The sequence below is a fragment of the Falco cherrug genome, chromosome 3, assembly GCF_023634085.1.
Source record: "Falco cherrug isolate bFalChe1 chromosome 3, bFalChe1.pri, whole genome shotgun sequence".
NCBI classification, from domain to species: domain Eukaryota; kingdom Metazoa; phylum Chordata; class Aves; order Falconiformes; family Falconidae; genus Falco; species Falco cherrug.
The window spans coordinates 19129044-19147849 of NC_073699.1; the positions used below are offsets into that span (position 1 = coordinate 19129044).

The following is an 18806-nucleotide window of genomic DNA, read 5'->3' on the forward strand; positions in this document are numbered from 1 at the left end:
TCCAGTACTATTAAGTAATTGTCATCCTGGAATGATGATTACCCAAGAGTTATGGAGCATTGTCAGTGTCCTTAATGCCATGTAACCATATCCTTGGCATAAAAAGCCTATCATGTCAGGCTGCGCACTTTGGATGTAGGAACAGAAGTACTGCAGACGGTGACTGTTAAAAACATTTTAAATTAATTTTTAAATTTTTTTAATAATTTTTTATTATTTTATTTATTAATTTATTAATTAATTTTTAAATTAAATTAAAAAAACATTTGAGTAGGATTTTTATGGAAAGTGAGGTGAGGCACACAGTTTCAGAAACAGAGCTTATGGAGTAGCAGCTATGGATGAACACTTCAGTCTTCTACCTAAAGAAAAAATATGAAGCTAAGAATTACTCCTATCCACAGCTTCTGCCCTCCCATAACAAAAAAAAGAATCATCTTATCGTACAATGAAAAATAGCATTTATTTTCCCGTTCCCATTTCTTGTAACTGCCTTTGTTCCTTTTACACTGTTCTTTTTCCTTTAAGACTTTGTCATGAACAAAGCTGTCCTTCTGTTTTTAACCTGTTACATGCTGTTCCCGTTCTAACCTTTTGAAACAGCTACTGAGTATTCCCTTTGAACTTGAGTATGCCCCCACTTTGGGAAGCAGATGATGTTCCACTGTCTAAAAATTCGTTTACCTATGGGATTTCTGGTATGAGAAATTAGTGTCTGGTTTTATTTCAGGAAGAAAACTATTACAGAGTTTATAACGTTCTGCAGAAGTTTGTGTATCATTTCCAACAGACTAGTTGTGGTCCCTGTGGGACAAAATTCACTCCAGTCTATGCTATTTAAGATTATATTTATTCTCTGAATTTCTGTAGGCCTCACTTTATTTGGTGGTACTTTAGTTTTTCTTAGAAATGGACAAGGAGTTCTAAGCAGAGAATACATAATTTTGTTTGGCTTCTGCTTGCTATATCAGTCTTTAATGTGTTTTCTTTCTGGTACAGATCACACAATCAATCATGCCCCAGTTAATGCATAGAAGCATGAAAACAGATTTTAGTTAATTGCCATGTGCTAGCAATCAGCTTTTATTGGTTTGGGATTGGTCTTCAAGTGGAGAATGACATTTGGGGAGTTAGGAAGAAAGGATAGTCATCTTTTGTCTGTCAAAGTGCCTTAAAAAGGCATTGTTTTGCCTGTTTTCAGACTTGGGAGAAAGGCCTTGCCCGTAATCATGCTTGTGCGTATAATGCAATAGAAAAACACTCTAAACCTGCCTTTTCTGAGACCCTTCACAACCTCTGACATGACAGGCAAGACAGTGTCAGTAGTGGAGATGTCATACTGGAGTTGACTTTGTGGTAGGAAGGATGTGAGCTCACAGGGCAGTTGAGAGAAGCTGTGGTAGCTTACACGAAGCAGTCCAAAGGCAAGACTGCAAAAATTATGTAGGACAACTGACCTCAGCATTGTGTCAAGAAAAAGGCTTCTGAAGAAAGGGAAACAGCCAGAATGTTGCCTGTTTTACACCGTTCTGTGTTTTATGCCTTCTACTGCATTGAGGTGAACTAAAAACAAATTTCAGGTTGTGATAAGTGGATTGGATTTTGCCTTTCTTAACTTAGCTTTGAGTATCTCATCTTGGAACGGGTCTGCTGGTTTCAGGGGACGAACGGTGGCAGACAACCCATAAGAACTGACTCACCTTAAGCCATAATATGTAGCAGAATGGAAGTTACTCTTGAAATTGAACTAATTCAGCTCTCTCTTCTTTGCTACAGGTGGTGGATGTGGACTTTAAAACAGTGTATCTCAACATCTCATCCTCAACTATCTATTTTTAATCTGATTGCACTACAAAAGAAAAGCTGCTAATGGGATAAATGTTGAGACTTTACAAGAACTGACTTGAAGTACTGAAAGCCATTATTATTAATCAAGAAGGGCTTGAAGCTAAGTCTGTATCTGACCAGTCAGTATCATTTTCACGTAACAGGCATGGCAAGTAAACGAAAATCAACAACACCGTGCATGGTCTTAGCTAACGAGCAGGATCCAGATCTAGAAATGGTATCAGACTTGGAAGAAGGACCACCTGCAGTCGCGCCAGCAGATAACCCTGCAGCAGAGAGCGTAACAAGTGATGAGGATGTTCATGAATATGTGGATTCAGACAATCAAAAAAATACAAATAAAGTAGAAGGCGGTTATGAATGTAAATACTGTACTTTTCAAACTCCAGATCTCAATATGTTTACTTTTCATGTGGATTCAGAACATCCCAACGTAGTGTTAAATTCATCCTATGTTTGTGTAGAATGCAATTTCCTTACCAAAAGATACGATGCGCTCTCAGAACATAATTTGAAGTACCACCCTGGAGAGGAGAATTTTAAATTGACCATGGTGAAACGTAACAATCAGACAATCTTCGAACAAACAGTAAATGATCTCACGTTTGATGGGAGTTTTGTTAGAGAAGAAAACGCTGAACAGGCTGATTCTTCTGAGGTCCCCTCATCAGGGATCTCAATTAGCAAAACTCCTATTATGAAAATGATGAAAAACAAAACTGAGACTAAACGTATTGCAGTTTTCCACAATGTAGTTGATGACATGTCTGGTGAAGAAAAGGGAACTGAAAACGAGCCAAACTCTGAAGAAGCAGTAGAAAACCCACCACCAGCAGTTTCTGAGTCAAAAGCGAGCCATTCCGTGGTTTGCAGTGCAGCAGATGTGGCTAGTGCGGTAGTGACTGCAGCACCTGTGCTTCAGCCCGGGGTGGCACAGGTTATAACAGCTGTTACAGCTCCACAGAACTCAAACCTGCTTCCAAAAGTCCTAATACCTGTAAATAGCATTCCAGCCTATAATACTGCTTTGGATAACAATCCTCTTTTGCTTAACACCTACAACAAATTCCCATATCCAACCATGTCGGAAATCACTGTTCTTTCCACTCAAGCTAAGTACACAGAGGAACAGATTAAAATATGGTTTTCTGCTCAGCGTCTGAAACACGGTGTGAGCTGGACGCCGGAGGAAGTGGAGGAAGCGAGGAGGAAACAATTTAATGGCACAGTGCATACTGTGCCACAGACAATTACAGTTATTCCAGCGCACATTTCCGCCGCTAGCAATGGTTTACCTTCAATTTTACAGACATGCCAAATAGTTGGTCAGCCAGGACTTGTTCTCACTCAAGTTGCAGGTGCAAATACGTTACCAGTAACAGCCCCAATAGCTTTGACTGTAGCAGGAGTCCCAAACCAAACACAGTTACAGAAGAGTCAGATTCACACTGCTCAGCCCATTGCAGAAACCAAACAAGTAGCTGCAGTTCCAGCCCCTCAGCCTATCAAAAATGAATCTGCGCTGATCAATCCTGACTCCTTCGGCATCCGGGCAAAAAAAACGAAGGAACAGCTGGCAGAGTTGAAAGTCAGCTACCTTAAAAATCAGTTTCCTCAAGATTCAGAAATTGTTAGGCTTATGAAAATAACGGGCCTGACTAAAGGAGAGATCAAAAAGTGGTTCAGCGACACACGCTACAATCAGAGAAACTCAAAGAATAATCATGGGATTCATCTCAACAGCGATTCATGTGCCACTATTGTTATTGATTCAAGTGATGAAATGAATGAATCCCCAACGGGAGTCACTCCACAGAGCAAGTCATCGTGGAGCACTTTTCCTGATTTCACCCCACAGAAATTCAAAGAGAAGACTGCTGAACAGCTGCAAGTCCTTCAAGCAAGTTTTCTTAATAACCCTGTCCTTACTGATGAGGAGATGAATAGGTTGAGAGCCCAAACAAAACTGACCAGGAGAGAGATTGATGCCTGGTTTACAGAAAGAAGGAAATCAAATGTCTTGAAGGAAGAGGGAGCTGACTTGAATGAGGGCAATGCTGGCAGCTCAAAAGAAGAGGCTGGAGAAACATCTGTGGGAGATGGAGCAGCAGGAGCAAAGTCAGGGTGTTCCACTTCAAGCAAAATAGGCAAAAAATCACCAGAGCAGTTGCACATGCTCAAAAGTTCCTTTGTCCGTACTCAGTGGCCATCTCCACAAGAATACAACAAGCTGGCAGAAGAAACTGGGCTCCCAAGGTCTGAGATTGTGAGCTGGTTTGGAGATACTCGCTATGCCTGGAAAAATGGTGGATTGAAGTGGTATTATTATTACCAGAGCGCCAATGCAAACAGTCTGAACGGCCAAGGCTTTACAAGGAAGAGAGGGAGAGGAAGACCAAAAGGGAGAGGGAGAGGGAGGCCTCGAGGGAGGCCTCGGGGGAGCAAGAGGTTAAATTGCTGGGATAGAGGTGTCTCTGTCATAAAATTCAAAACTGGAACAGCAATCCTGAAGGACTACTATATGAAGCACAAATTCCTTAATGAGCAAGACCTTGATGAACTGGTAGCCAAATCTCACATGGGATATGAGCAGGTCAGAGAGTGGTTTGCAGAAAGGCAAAGAAGATTAGAACTTGGAATAGAGCTGTTTGATGAGAACGAGGAGGAAGATGAAATGCTGGAAGATCAAGAAGATGAGGAAGAAACGGATGATAGTGATACTTGGGAACCCCCCCGACATGTTAAGCGTAAACTTTCAAAATCAGATTGATGTGCAATTTGGGATTTGGGGGCCAAAAACCTATGAATTAGGTTTGATGTTATGGTGAAGAGCCACATGGTTTTTCATGGCCTTCAGTTCAGCAAGCACCTGCTTAGCATCTTTCTTCCACATAAAAGAACATAGGCAAGATGCTACCTGTGCAGGCAACAATTGTTTGCTTCCTTACTACAAGAGGTGGACATCCTTAGGCCTAGCCTAGGCCATGGGGTTATAAATCAGATCCAGTTCAGATCCTCCTCTTCCACATTACTGATGGGAAGGTTCATGTTCATCATTCACGTGACTGCTTCTCAATATTTAATTGCCTTATGTTGTTTAATTCCAAAAAAACACAGACACATTTTTTCGTTGATGTAGGAGAACATTGCCTGCTCGTGAAGGAGGAAAATACAAAAACCTAAGATGTCTTTTTCGCAAACATCACTTCACCTGAAAGGTTTCAAGGCCTGGGTTTATTTTTTAAGAAAAGAGTTCAAAAGAGAAGGGGAAAAGTGTGACAAAGGAATCAATGAACCTAGGGGTGAGGATTGTTTGGTTTAAGAAAATGAGGTGATATTGGCACCTTTTGCATATCTTCAGAGTGTTTTGGGTTTACAGAACTTGTGCTGAAATGTTCCTTGTTGATAAGTACGAGCTAACTGAATGAGTCTAATGCTAGAAGATGCTTTTCATTATGTTTAATCAGTGTATCCTACATCAATTTAATTTAAATGCCTGACAGACTTGATGCAGTATATAGTAACATTTGTTTTTAGCTTGTGCGTTCTTTCCTTTGTTGGAAATGGTAAGAAGAGTATGTTTATTTCTAGCTAAAAAGAGTAATTTCTTGAAATCTTACACTGAATTTTAAGGTAAACGTGAGGCGGAAACTTTTTTCAGAGTTGCTTGGGGGTTTGTAAAAATACAGAGATGCAGAGATGAAAAGCGTCTTCAGGTGCTACTAAGAAAGGTTTTCAAGTAAGTTGTGGCAATGACATGACGTTTAATTCTTAAAATGAAGTTATATGGCTTTTAGATGCTTAGGAATGATAAACACCTAGTGTGTAATTGTTCTTCAGCGATAGCCCAGTTGAATGATTTGCATGCAAGTTTAACCTAAATTCATCTCAATGGGTTGAGCTCACCACTGTGCTGATTGTTCTTAGGGCTGCTGGGTGAACATGCTTATTTTTAGAGGTAGATTGATCTACTTGAACTGAACTCCAGAAGTAATTTATTTTGATGTGAAACATCCGCATTTTGAGTAAGTGTCTTTAAAACAGGAGGGAAAAAAAGAAAAGCCATTTAGTCTTAACGTTGAAGTCATAGTAGAGTTTGAATTAGCAACTTAAAAGCAATGGACCAAATTCACAGAAGTTAGTTTAGGCAAATGCTTGGCATCCTAGAGAACTGGTACTCTCAGGAAGAGTACTTTGCTACTGTTCTTGCTACTGTCAGTCTGCATTTTTTAGAGCTAAGTTACTTTATATTTAGATGTCAAAAGATGATGATGAATTGGTGCTGCTGTCACCAGTATTGTCTGTTTTTACATTGGTACTAACGGAAAGGATACTAGCAATCTCCTTTTGCACATCTGTCAACATCTTCTCGGTAAGCTGCTGCATCTGATGACCAAGGAGAGACAGATTAGAGGAAATGTGTCCTAATGTTTCCGCATCTCTAAGGACCTATCTAGAATTACGCTTTCTTCTTCACTCTGATAACTGTCAAAAGACCAAGAAAGTCCTTTTAGTCATGATCTTCGGAAGCAGAGGAGTCCATTTTAGATCTGGTATTCATACCTGATTGTGGGTGAAACCCAGGCCAAAGCAAGAAAGGGAATAATGTCTGACAAAAAAAAATAACCTCCTGGACTCACCTTCCTCTTTGGACGCTTGTAGCTGCCCTTCTGCTCGCAGACTGAACAGGAGCCTGAGTTGCAGGAGGATGTTCTGTATGAAAGCCATTTACCAGAGTGAGTTCTTCTGACTATGAGATTGCTGGAAAGAAAAAGGCAATGGCTTTTGGTATGTGACACAAATTTGATTATGAAACTATTCCCTGGCTTCCAAGACTCAAATTGGTGAGGTTCAAAGCAGCCAGTGATGCTAGAGGGGGCTAGACAGCTCAGTTTAACTTCAGGGTAGGAGAGAAGCAAAAATGTGTTGTCAGCATATTTCATTGGAGTGCTTATGACTCTGGATATGAGATGGTGTAAGAGAGATCAGGATCTGACCTTTTCAGCATTGACTGCTGCGTGTGCATTGGCGGGTATTCTTGTTTGGCTGGTAATGGTATGGATGAGGCAGTTGTAAATGTCAGCAGATACAAGAAAGACTCGTGTTAGCATCAAGCTCCACTGGAAATACAGGGTCAAAATTCAGTGCTTGCTGAGTGGGAAGGGACAAAGCTGGTAGGGAAAGAGATGCTATTTTTAAGTTTCCAAAAATATTAAAGCAAATCCTTAAAATCCTTGGGAATATGCCTCTAGCAAGCATAATCGGGAGTTGCCTTAATCCTTAAAGTTGACCCAGAATTAATTGTCTTTAAAAAAACAAAAAACCCAAGCAATCTGTCCAAATAAGCATCTCAATTTTTTCTCAGCAGAGACTGCACTTAGGTTAGCATTAAATCCAACCTTCTTTAAAAGATGGGAAAAATAAAGATCAAAGTTAATTATGTGATTAAAATGGGAAATTTTCCATTTTGGCAGTGTTTTGTTAAATAACTCCCAGCTACAATGGTAGGCCTTAGCACATCTGGTCTGAAAAACAGAGGAAGAGGAAATACATTGTTTATCAGACTAAATATAGTTGGATTGCATGTCTTCTCTTCAGTGAAATGGTCAGAGACGGTGGCTGGTGTATACTGGGCCAGATTTTCAGTTGTCATAAATATTACAGTTCCATGTATTCCACTGGTTATAATAGTATTTACAGCCCACTGAGGAACATTGTATTTTTGCAGAATATAAAATTTAAATTAAACCATGTGCTGTGGGTCGACTAATGAGAGATGCAGAGTACCCACATTTCCTTTGGGCTACATGCACATTTTAAATCTTTCAGTTGTGCCAAGGATGAGAAAAATCTGGGTGGGTTCAGCCTGAAGACAGCAGTTGTATGCATTTGTTATTGCTCATAATCTGTCTGTTATTTCTGTTTGAACAAACAGAGTCCATTAATTACCAGTTTATTTCATGTTTACAGCATGTGTATGTTTGCACTGCATACTGGGAGAGAGGGATACTCCTTCCAGAGGCCTCCCGCATCGAGACTTGACAGGAGAAGCATTGGAAGGAGCTGTCAGCATGCTGGTCTATTTTATCTGTGAATTGTGGTCGTGGCTGGTGGGAACTCAAAGCTGCTGGTAACAGTGGTTAAGCCCAGATTCATCTCAGCCAACCTTAGGCTGCTGTGCTCCTTGCCGTGGTGCCCAAGGACACTATAGAGTGACCCGAGAGAAACAGAAATCACCTGGTGGTGGAGAGGATATGGTGCCTTCTGGTTCTACCAGTCACATACACGAATTAAGCACATCAGCCAGGGTCTTAATTTATGATGAATGCGAGCATCACTGTGCTTATGAACAGTGCACCCCTGCAGCCTGGCTCCCTCTTGTAGCTTACGCACACCTGCATGGTGTTTTGGAAGCTACTTGAACTGAGCTATGTTGGCAGTGGGGAGGGAAGGATCAAGAAAGTACGTCTACCCTGGGGTGAGTGTTCCTGTGGGATTTTGTTGATTTCCCTGCGCAGGAAAGAACTGTGTATAGATGAGCCTGTGATATGTTTTCTTGTGGAGCTTCACCTCTTGGGTTTGAACTAGTTGTGAGCCAGGCTTCAGTGACTGTCACTGACAGAGATGAAGAAACTCTTTGATCTTGCTCAGATCTTACCTCTGGGTGGCTGGTGTCTCAGTCTTCATTGGGAGCGCTGTTTCAGAATTCAGCTGTGAGCATCAGTTCCTTCAGAGCTAAGGTAGAGCTTTCCCCTTCGTCTCCCATTTCTGCCAGGAGTACCTGGTCTGATGATGCTAGTTACTGCTGTCCCTGGAATTCAGCTGAAGAGAGAATAATGATAATCCTGTGCCAGAATGGAGAGGGAGAAGGGCTAAAAGAAAGCAAGCATCGTCACAACCGGGTGAGGCATCCACCATCACTGTACTGTGCTGCTTCATGGCGTGTTTTTCTCTTGCTTCTGGGTACAGTGAAGGAGCAAGTTCCATCTTAAACAGTGCTGTCTTCCCAGTATCAGCCTCTCAATGACCTAAGGTTAGCGTTTGTTGTGAAAAGAAAGTCAGACTTATTCCTCCCTGGAGGATGAATTGAACTAACAGAGTGCTGGCTTGTAAGAAGTGGAAAGAAGGGAAAATGCAGAAGCTTGAAGGTTCTGACTTTTGCTTCCCCTGCAGAACTCACTCACCTAGAAATTGATAAGCAAACAAAGTTTTGCTGTTCTGACAGAACGAGTAAAGTGTTGCAATCGCTCATTTGCAGTCACTCATTTTTAGCACATAGAAATCTCTGCTCTGGTTTGAAAGCAAAGGAGAGGAAAGATACCTAGTACCTCATGATTAGAATTTAGTGGATTATCTCTTAATACAGTATAGCAAATGAGGCCATTCGCTTTTTAAACTTGCCCAGTACCATTTTAAAAGCTGCTTTTTCATTATATTTTGTGCAGTATGGTGTCTGGCTGTAACTTTGATTATTGGGAAGGAAAATCACACAATGTCCACACATGACACGAAATAATTTTTCTAATGCGTGATTTACTGACTTTGGGCAAAAGCCTGTTTTTTTCCTGCTCGCCAAGAAACTCTTGAGGCAGGCAAATGCACTTCTTTCTCCTCTACAGTGTAGAGAAAGCATTTCTGGAGCCCATACAAAGTGATTCATGGCCTTACGCAGTCCCCGTAGGCCAGAAAGCCCAAAGATGCAAACACTCTCTTCCTCCTCCATTTTCCTCTGAAATGAGAGCACAGCAGTAACTCTGACAACTAGTCTCTGGCTGCTGAGTAACCAAGCTGTAATTTAAGGTGGGGAGCATTTTCCCTTTTGCACTTAATGGAGTACTGTGTATTCAGGCTGGATGTCAGTATTTGCTTCTGTAAATATGATGGTATCAATTTGCATCCTCCACCTGAGTCCTGTATCTGTCTGTATTCATATCTCCCAAGGAGAGAAGATAAACTTTAAGCTTCTGTAATATTAAATATCCCTGCCCTAACCTGAATGCACAAAAGTAGAGTGCAATGAAATATAGCTACTCTCTTTGATTTAATTTATTTTTTCTTGGAAATTAATTTTGCCTACATTCAGTAGTAATGAGAAGATGGTTTCAATGATTGGAGAGCAGTAAAACTGTTGAGAGTTGTTCATAATGCCTAGGGTGATCATGCAAATTAGAGATGGGAAGGGCTAGTAGAGGGCTCGGTTCCCTACGCTGAACAGTGCTGGGTTACACCTGTATTCTCCCTCAAGCTTGTGATATTTTAGGATAAGTGGATTTACCACGTAGTGTGACATAAACTTCCGGGGTCAAGTTACTTGAGGTTTGGTGATGTATTAAAAATCTGTAGGAAAAGATTTTAAAATGAAAGTTGTAGCAGAAGGTGAAAAATCCCCTCAATAGCTATTTATACGTGTTCAATAGCTCAAATTTCTGTATAGTTTTCATGCTTTTAAAAAGGGAGATTTTGAAGCACAGGTGGCTTTACAGCCAATATTTTCAAGTTTAATGCTTGGAGCTCTTGGGGTTTTTTCTCCTTCTGCATTGAAGAGCATCTGCATCTTTTCGGTGGATAGTCATTGTAAAAATGACTTATACAACACTGTAAAATCTAGAGTGGTAACTGAGGATCCCGTAGCACTTTTCATGAATTAAGGTGGGATTTGTCTGATTGCATGTTGATGTCTGCATTTGAGCCAGACACCATAGCTACTCAGTATACCTAACTAAGCCAGGCCTGCTCATGCCACATGCCTGGAGCTGGTCAGACTGCACCCTAAGCTCCACTGACTGTTCGACACGGCGTGCAGGCAGAGGCTGACACTACAGATATCTGCAATTTGGTGAAATGGATCTTCACCTGGGAGCGTGCTGGCTGGATTGCAGCACCGATCTTTGTGTTGTGGTTAGCAATGGTACTTCCCTCTGCTTCCAGCTTGACGCTTGTGGGGAAGTGTGAGGCCTTTTGTTCTGTTTTTTGCTTTTTTTCTTTTTCTTTTATTCTAGAGCAGGTAGCATTGCAGTGGCGGATAAGAGTAACTGATCCTTCGTTATAATACTGTGGCATAAAAGTGATTCGGGGTTTCTCAAGTAGTTTAGAGATAGGGTTACTATATGAACATTGGATGTGCATAACTTGGAATGTGTTAAGACACATAATATTTGTGTCCCAGTTTATGAAAATATTTCCTTACGCTTATTCAATAGTAGATACCTGTCATGAAACTTTCTCTAAAGAATCTGCTAGAATGACAGAAGATTCACATCTTTATCTGTGATATGAAACGATCAACCACAAGAGCTCCATTATGATTTCAAAATGTTTCCCCCGCCTCCAGTTCCAGCTTACAAAAGTGTTTCCAATTTTGCATAGTTGGCTATCTGCATGTATGCTTACAGTCTGTACAGAAATGCACTAAAGTGAGTTGCCCTACCTGGGAAGGCTTTATATTGTATAAACATGTGGCACTAGGTACTGCTCTTCATGTGCACAGGAGAGTTAACAGGTGTCGATCTCGTTTACAGAAATGATGGCGCTTTGCAATTTTCTAGAATATATTGCAATATATTTAAATGTCCTGTTTGACATGTGAAATGAAATTAAGTTAATGCATTGTTATGTATTTGAAGTATGAGGAAGATGATTCACTAACGACCAGCAAGGTTTTTAGGAGGTGTCCAGTATGTAGCCGTCTGTGTGATCTGTCTGGTGTATGTGACGTTAAAGGAAGCAACAATACTGTCACTGTTTAGAATGAAGAATTTCTTTTGAATGATGCAATAGCTTACAGTGTCTTTCCTTTGTAGCTGCCCAATGTGGTGAAGGGGAAGCAATTCTTGAAAAAGTTCAAGATTACTGGTTAACTGTGAATGGGCCTAATCTTTCCTGAAACCAAGAAAATTTTTGGACACACACAGGACTTGAATACTGAAAAGGATTGGAACTTAGTGTTGTGCCAAAGTTAAACTACTGCAGTTGGCAGAAGTTCTGCACTGTAAATAGAAGACTGATTAAAAGACAGCTTGTAAAAAAATTTTAAAAAAATCAAATTTTAATACAGTACATTTTTATTATGATACATGATGGAAACATTCTGTTTTAGACTTTTTTTGAAGAGGCTTCAGTGACCACTAGATTTTTGTCCTCTTATATTTTGTTTGGCCTAATACTATATGTTCTGGTAAGATGGGCTTTATTGCCTGTGTTCTTTGATATGTGATTAAGCTTATAGCTTTGAGTGACCAAACATTTTACAGAGTAAAAGTTCTTAGAAACAGTATAACGTAACTGATATTTCTGTGTCTATTTATCAGGCTCTGCACAAACTTGGGAAGTTGTGCTGGATTTGTACAACTCATATATGGGAACGCAGCATACTTCTGGATATTACAAACCTAAGCCTTTGTGGCAGTATGGATCTTGTCTTCGGATTTATTTTTGTTATTTTTTTGAGGCAAAGAGACAAATAGATGCTGCTGTAAAATATTTGTAATATTGCCATTATTGCTTTCTGTAGCAATTACTGCTTTTGCTTCAACAGATAAAGAAAATAAATCAGAGATAAAAAAGTCCTAAAAGACGCTGGTAGAAGAAAGGATCATGTGGGAACTTCTGAAAATAAACTTTGTACCAAAAATTTGAAAACAGAAATAATGGAATAAATGTCTCCTTACTGAGTGCGTGTGGTTTTAAGAGGTGGTGTGGAAACCAGGAACCATGTCTGTATGAAAATGTCACAGAGCAGATCTTCTCAAATGTCTTTTTTTCCTGTTACACAAAACTGAATTTCACAAATTCCTCAGATGCATTGAATTTGGAGAACTGGCTTGGCTGAACAGCCAGCATGAGGTCAGCTGCATGTGCGAGTCAGTACAGCTGCTTGTTGCTGAACTGTTCTGCCGTGTCAGCAGGCCAGGGATGTCCACGTGATTCTTCTCGTTAAGGCAGATGCTCTTTATTATCACATTTAAAATATTTGGGGTGGGAAGAGTAGGGGCGAGTAGGAACCACCTCCCCACTGAATGTCAGTTGGACATCATGCTTTGTGGCTGCTTTTAACCTGTGCCTTTTCCTCAGAGAAGGGTCTGAGATGAACACTTTCTGTCGAGCTCTGCATTTCTCTGGCGAGCCTGACTTACCGTTGTTCAGAGCAGCTCCCTGCCGGAGGCAGTGCCACCGTCTTGCATCTTGCATCGGCATGACTCATCACACCTGTCTACTTCAACTGTTGCGCTGCAGCCGGAGGGGCTTGAAACTCAGCCTTCCCTGCATCACCCGGTGTCGTGCCTGCAGACCGGTCCCCACCTATGAAAAAGATGTTTAAGGCAATGGAATTGTTCCTGCGCTGTAGCTTATGTCAGTCCTGGAAAAAAAGGGGGGGAAAAATAAAGAATTCTTATTCCAGAATCCATCAGCTCATGAGGGAGTTATGAAAAGCCCTGGATTATGCAGGCAGTCACCTTTTTTTAAACAGTTACCTTTTTTGTTTACAGCGTTACCAGTGTTTCCAAAATGTTGTAATTCAGTCCATATTTTCACAAGAGACCAGCTGGCCTTGTGGGTTGTTTCCCCTCTCCCAGCCTCTTCTCAGCCCCTTCCATCTTCCATTTGTTTTCATAACAATACTGTCAACTACTATTTTTAAGAATTTAAAATACCAAGTCACTTTGTGCATTGCCTTATTTTTATGCCAGAAGGTCCCCTCTACAACGATGCTAAATTGTTCCCTGTGGGCTCAGTGTCACTTTGAAATACTGGTGGTGGTGGCCTTCAGTCTGTCAGGTGGTGGTTTCTAACATTTTTGGTTGTTAAAAGACTTGTTGCACTTAAAATACTGTAAAATGAAACCTTTGAATATATTCATATGCTTCTACTGCTATAATTTTGAACTATTAGCATTGTGACTAATTCCTCTCCCATGTGTGTTTCTTCACAGGCTCAGTGCTGAGCTGATGTTCATTACCTTAAAATATTTATTTGGTGGTAGAAGAAAGAAAAGATGGAAAAGGGAATGAAAGCATGTGTCGCACCTAGTTGATTTGTGTCTTTGGGTGAAAATAAAGGTCAGTGTTGGCAGTAATTCTCCTCTTAGTGATTTTCAGTTTTCCTAAATGAAAGCCAAATAGGAAAAAACATGATTGCAGTGCAGCCTGCCTAAAGAACTAATATGGAAGGGGCCCCACAAAATAATCTCCAATAGTGATGCATTGTGAACCAAAGGAGGTGGTACAAATACTACTGCAGTTGCAACTGCTCTCAGTCCTGCAGTTCCTTTCCAGCAGCTGGCCAGAGCCTCCAGGTGAAGTCCAGCTGCAAGGATTTATGTGCAAGCCGTTCACCTGGTACCCACAAAGCGCAGAAACAGGCGCCCGTGGAAGTCTGTGGTGGAAGTGCCTCATCATTTTTCTTACTGGCACCACCAAGTTAAAAACTGTATTGTTGATATGTGTTTTATGGCATTCTTTGCTCTAGATTAATTTCATTCGCAGTTATTTGGGGAAGGGAGCAATTGTGGGCAAAGTCCATTCTTGATTTCTGTGTTTTGTTTGCATTTGTTCATTGAGCAGTGCTTTCCCTGTGCTTCACCTCACGCTTTCTGTGGGCACTGATACTTGTACAAGGCAAATATAAAGCCGTAGAAGCTAAATTTACTAGCAGTTTCTACTTTCCAGCAATGCAAAACCTGCATGGGAAACAAGGTAGTGGAGAATCAACAAACAGTTTGGTTGTTTCCCTTGTGGAGGCAGCCTCCCCTGACAGCCTCCGTATGGAAAGGAGAGAAGGACTGGAAAAGCACGAGTTGTGAGGGTCACTCAAGGGCAGTCTCAAAGCCCTGGGTGTATTTCTTCAACGTAGCATATTTTTCTCTAATCTTTAGATTTGTTTCTCTTTGTTCCTGCAAGACAGCAATATTATAGGAAGTCAGCTTTATTTAATGGATGTCATTACAGTAGAGGTCTACAGCAGCCAAGGCTGCTTAAATGGTGTCCTAGAGGAGTTGCCACCAGTCCTGCCCAGTCCTGAAAAATGTAGTAGTAAAGTTTTAACCTAGAGAGGTAACGAATATGCTATGATCTCCATAGCCTGGTTTCATCACAAGTAGCAATTAAGCAACAAGCGTAACTGTGGCCAGGGGAAGTTAATGAGTTTTCAGAAAAACTGATAAAATAGAAAAAAGGGCATAGAAGCAGGTTTAGAAACTTCACCGTGCCCAGCAGTGAGTCTTTTGGGTTTTTTTCCAGTTAGAGCAGTAGATCGGAGATACCACCATTTGCCATGACTTCGGCATCCAGCTTGTATCCACAGACCCCATCAGGGTACCACCTCTGTGCTTGTGCTACACAGCAGAGTGAAGCAGTTCAGACACTCGACTCGTATCAGTCCTGGAAATGCGTGGGCTTGCCTGGGAAGAGCCCTGCTTTGGGATTCTCCCCGGCACCCGATCACCACCACCTTTCTGTCTTTGCAGAAAGCTTTTTTCCTCTTTTCAACAGCATTTTGGTCAAACCCAAGGGTATGCTCATTCTGTTCATCATTTATCTTGCTAGACAGAAAATAGTTGCAAAACCCATTAATAGCTGGACACATCTCTGTGTAGTGCACCCTTTTGGCAATAACAACTTTATTGGATTTTGTGAGGCCTGAGGAGGAAGGATTATCGTCTAGTTAATATGGCTTGCCAGGGGTTTGAAAGGTTGCACTGTCTTAAGGTAGAGCAGGCAAATAAACCATTTTGTGGGGGATGTGTCTTCTCCTGTCTGTCCTAAGGACCCCTAAAAAGCTTTTGGTTTCTGTTAACAAACAATTCTTACTTTTTGATTTCCATGATGCAAGACCCTTCATCTCCCAACTTTTGTTGTGTTTTACTAGAACTGTGAGGTGGTTTGATAATTTAGAAAGAAACTAGATTCGACTGTTTTGCTCTTCTGGAGAGATGAGGAAGCAAAAGGAGGTTCCCTGCCTGCTGGACTCAGTGGCTGGTTGGAGCAGTGCTGCTGCTCTGGTTGTCTCCTCCTCCCCAGTCATCTCTTCCTGCCTGGTTTCTTGCCTGATGCCCTTCTGCTCATCTGCTGGGCTCTGCACTCTCACGTGAGTACTGCCCTGGTGACAATGTACTCTTTTTCTGCAGTGCATGAGGGTGTGGGAGCACTTTTCCCCTTTAGAGGTAGGGAGTCATTTTAGTTCCCTCATTTGCCTTTGCTCAGTCCTGTCTTTGCCTTCCTCAAGGACAGATCTGGATTTAGCAAGTGTAGCTTCCTCTTGGTCACATTTGGCTGACCTGCTTTCTCAGCTCGCTTGAGATGGATGGAGGTTCATCCTGATTCTACCAGCACTTCTTCAAAACGCTACTGAGTTTGGGACAAGTATTCTTTTTCTGAAATTTGGGTCAGTAGCTTCTGGGAGCTTTGGCTCAGAGGGATCAGTCTTTTTCTGCCCTCAGTGTGACCACTTACTGTTCAAGGAGGATTGCTCTTGAGCTCCGCAGTTGCATCTCGGACCATCACAGTAAGATACGCTAGAGCTCATCTGAGTTCATCGGAGCTTTAACTGCGGTTTTGTTTGCAGTTTGTAGTAGTGATAACTACTGTATGCCCCTAGCCATGAAATGTTATTTGTGTTAAGCCTCCTGCATTAGTCACGGACAATATCCCCTTATGTGTGACACCATGCAAAGAGGATGAAATATGGTCTCCGCTGTAGAGAACCTGCAATCTAAATAAAAGGCAAGAGAGAAGGAGACAGTGAGACAATGCCAGCAAATAAAGAGCTGCTCCTCTTTTCATGAACATGTTTAGGGAAAAGCCTATGTTATGACTGTCAAAAAAGAAAACTAATCTTCCCTCAAGGTACAAGTATTTCACAATGTCTGGAAGAATCCACTTAACGATTCAGGAGCCACCTTTGAGGAATGCTGCCTGTGGGCCTTACTGCCCTCTTCGCTGCAGGCAGCTCTCTTGCTTTGAGGAGGGAACTAGTCTCTTTTGCTTTCTTCCAAGGGCAGCTCCTTTCCAGCATATTTTAATAAAGCTATAAACCGTGTGAGAGCTGCTTTATTCCTTAGCTGATGTGTGTGGGTAGTGCCTACCAAGATAGGGCCCTAATTGCTGGCCAAGGTTTCTTGTTTCCACTATGCGTGCTTGATGGTTTCTGAAACCTCTGTGGTGCGGATTCGCCTGGCGCAAGAGTGGCCAGGTTGTGGCAAGGACTTACGGAGACTAATACAATGCAAATAATAACATCAGTAATTAAAGAAACACTGGGAGAGAATTTGGAATTAATTTTGCCTCAGAGTAGACTGGGAAGCAGGGAGAAGAAGGGCTGTTTGGATTGAGACAGGCTCTGCCTGCCGCACTGTATTTTCTTTTCCTGGCCAGAAGGCTCAGGCAGTAGGGCAGCATGACAGATTCCTGCTTATTACTTGAATTGTCTTCACTGCCTAGGCTTTCTCTGGGCTCACCCTGACTGCAAGATGAAGCACGCTAGCCTGGCCCACGTTCATCGAGGTTGAAGCTGGGTCACAGCACCTCACTGCCAGCGTAACGAGGCATGCTCTTCTGAACAGCTACAATAGTTTTGCTGATGCGCAGGAACTTGCTTGGTGACCACAACTTACTGGAGGCCATTTGTTTTATTGGGCCAATGTTCATGAGCTGAGCCAGTGGTTTAGGCTGGCGGTAGAGTAAGACCTTGGCTGGCTTTAGGAAGAGATTCATCTACGGCTTCTTTTTATCCCTGAAGCAGACTACACAGTGCAGCTGCAGCAGCGCAGGCTCTCACAGGGCTTGTGTGTCTCTGAGCCCCCTCAAAGCTGCATCTTCCAGAGACGACGTTTTCACCTGCGTGAAGCCAAGGCTAACAGCGCTGCAGCAAGTCATGCCATGCAAACTCAGGCAAACGGCTTCATTTAAGTACAGTGGGAATTTGTGTTCTGGCAGCTGCACTGATGACTCGGGTCTTAGGGGAGAAATTGAGCAAATCTCCTGTGCTGACAAGGCGCAGGAATTTCCTAAAGTTGCATTTTTTAATTTCTGTAACTAATACACTAGGAGCCCTTTACATGTCTGAGGCAAGGCGAGGGAAGGGGAGAGCCAGGCAGGGGAGGAGGGAAGAAGAGGGGCAATGTTATGCCCATGACATGACTGAAACCATGCAGCCCGCTGCTAGGCCCCCTGTGTGGTGCTCAGGAATCACTGCTCTCCTGTCACTGACTTCGTAGACAAAGCCATTCGCTGCATTGCAACACGGTGGCTTTGCAGACCATGTTGGTATCCTCAGAGGCAACAATGGCTGAAACCCCCAGCCCTGGAGGACTCCGCAATCCAAGCTGGCAGCCAACTGGCTGCTCCTGGATTTGCCCCTGGGAGTGCCTTGCTCTTTGTCTTTTACGCTGAGCTGGGGCCACATTTCACTTTGATTACTCATGTTTCTTTTTTGGTTTTTCTTTTTTATTTGTTCTTAATCATTGTGCTGCATTTTCGTGCTTTGCTCATTAGACTGGTGTGTTGCAATGTGACCAGCAGTCCTGGAGGAGTGGGAAAGGAATGTGTGTCCAGTGCATGAGAAGTGCAGACATAACTACTTAGACGCTCTTGTAAATCTCTGCAGGCTGACTCCTGTGTGCTCTGCCTGTCCTGTAGCAGCTCATCACACTGGTCTGCAGGCAGGAGGAAGCCAGATGGTTTGGTGTGCACATACAAGCAACTATGTGTTTGGACACTTCTAACAAGAAAACAGGCATGTCGAGCAAACTCCTGATTCTCTCCATACTTTCTAGCTAAGCAGTTTCCTGTGTACAGGAGGGCTCGTTTGCCAATGTCAAGATAAAAGCAAAAGAGACCTCAATCTCCTTTGATTTTTCTGATCAAATCTACCTGCTAAAGTTGAGTTTCTACCCAGAGATTTATGCCAGTTGATGCTACATCCAGTCATAGCTGTGCTGGTATGGAAGGATATTTTGAGCGTGT

The 18806-nt window shown here is 42.1% G+C and overlaps 1 protein-coding gene across 9 annotated transcripts in view; it reads left to right on the forward strand.

The window, feature by feature from the left end:
* Window positions 1-12521, forward strand: part of ZHX1 (zinc fingers and homeoboxes 1) — a 29213-nt gene extending 16692 nt beyond the window's left edge. For 6 of the 9 annotated variants that reach the window (XM_055703848.1, XM_055703851.1, XM_055703853.1 and 3 more), the window contains one exon: window positions 1777-12521. In XM_055703848.1, the coding sequence (XP_055559823.1) occupies window positions 1994-4618 (2625 nt within the window). In that variant the 5' untranslated portion in view covers window positions 1777-1993 and the 3' untranslated portion in view covers window positions 4619-12521. The remainder of the gene's footprint in view (window positions 1-1776) is intronic. The other 3 variants (XR_008731210.1, XR_008731209.1, XR_008731211.1) reach the window with 3 other exon arrangements.
* The last annotated feature ends 6285 nt before the right edge of the window (window positions 12522-18806 follow it).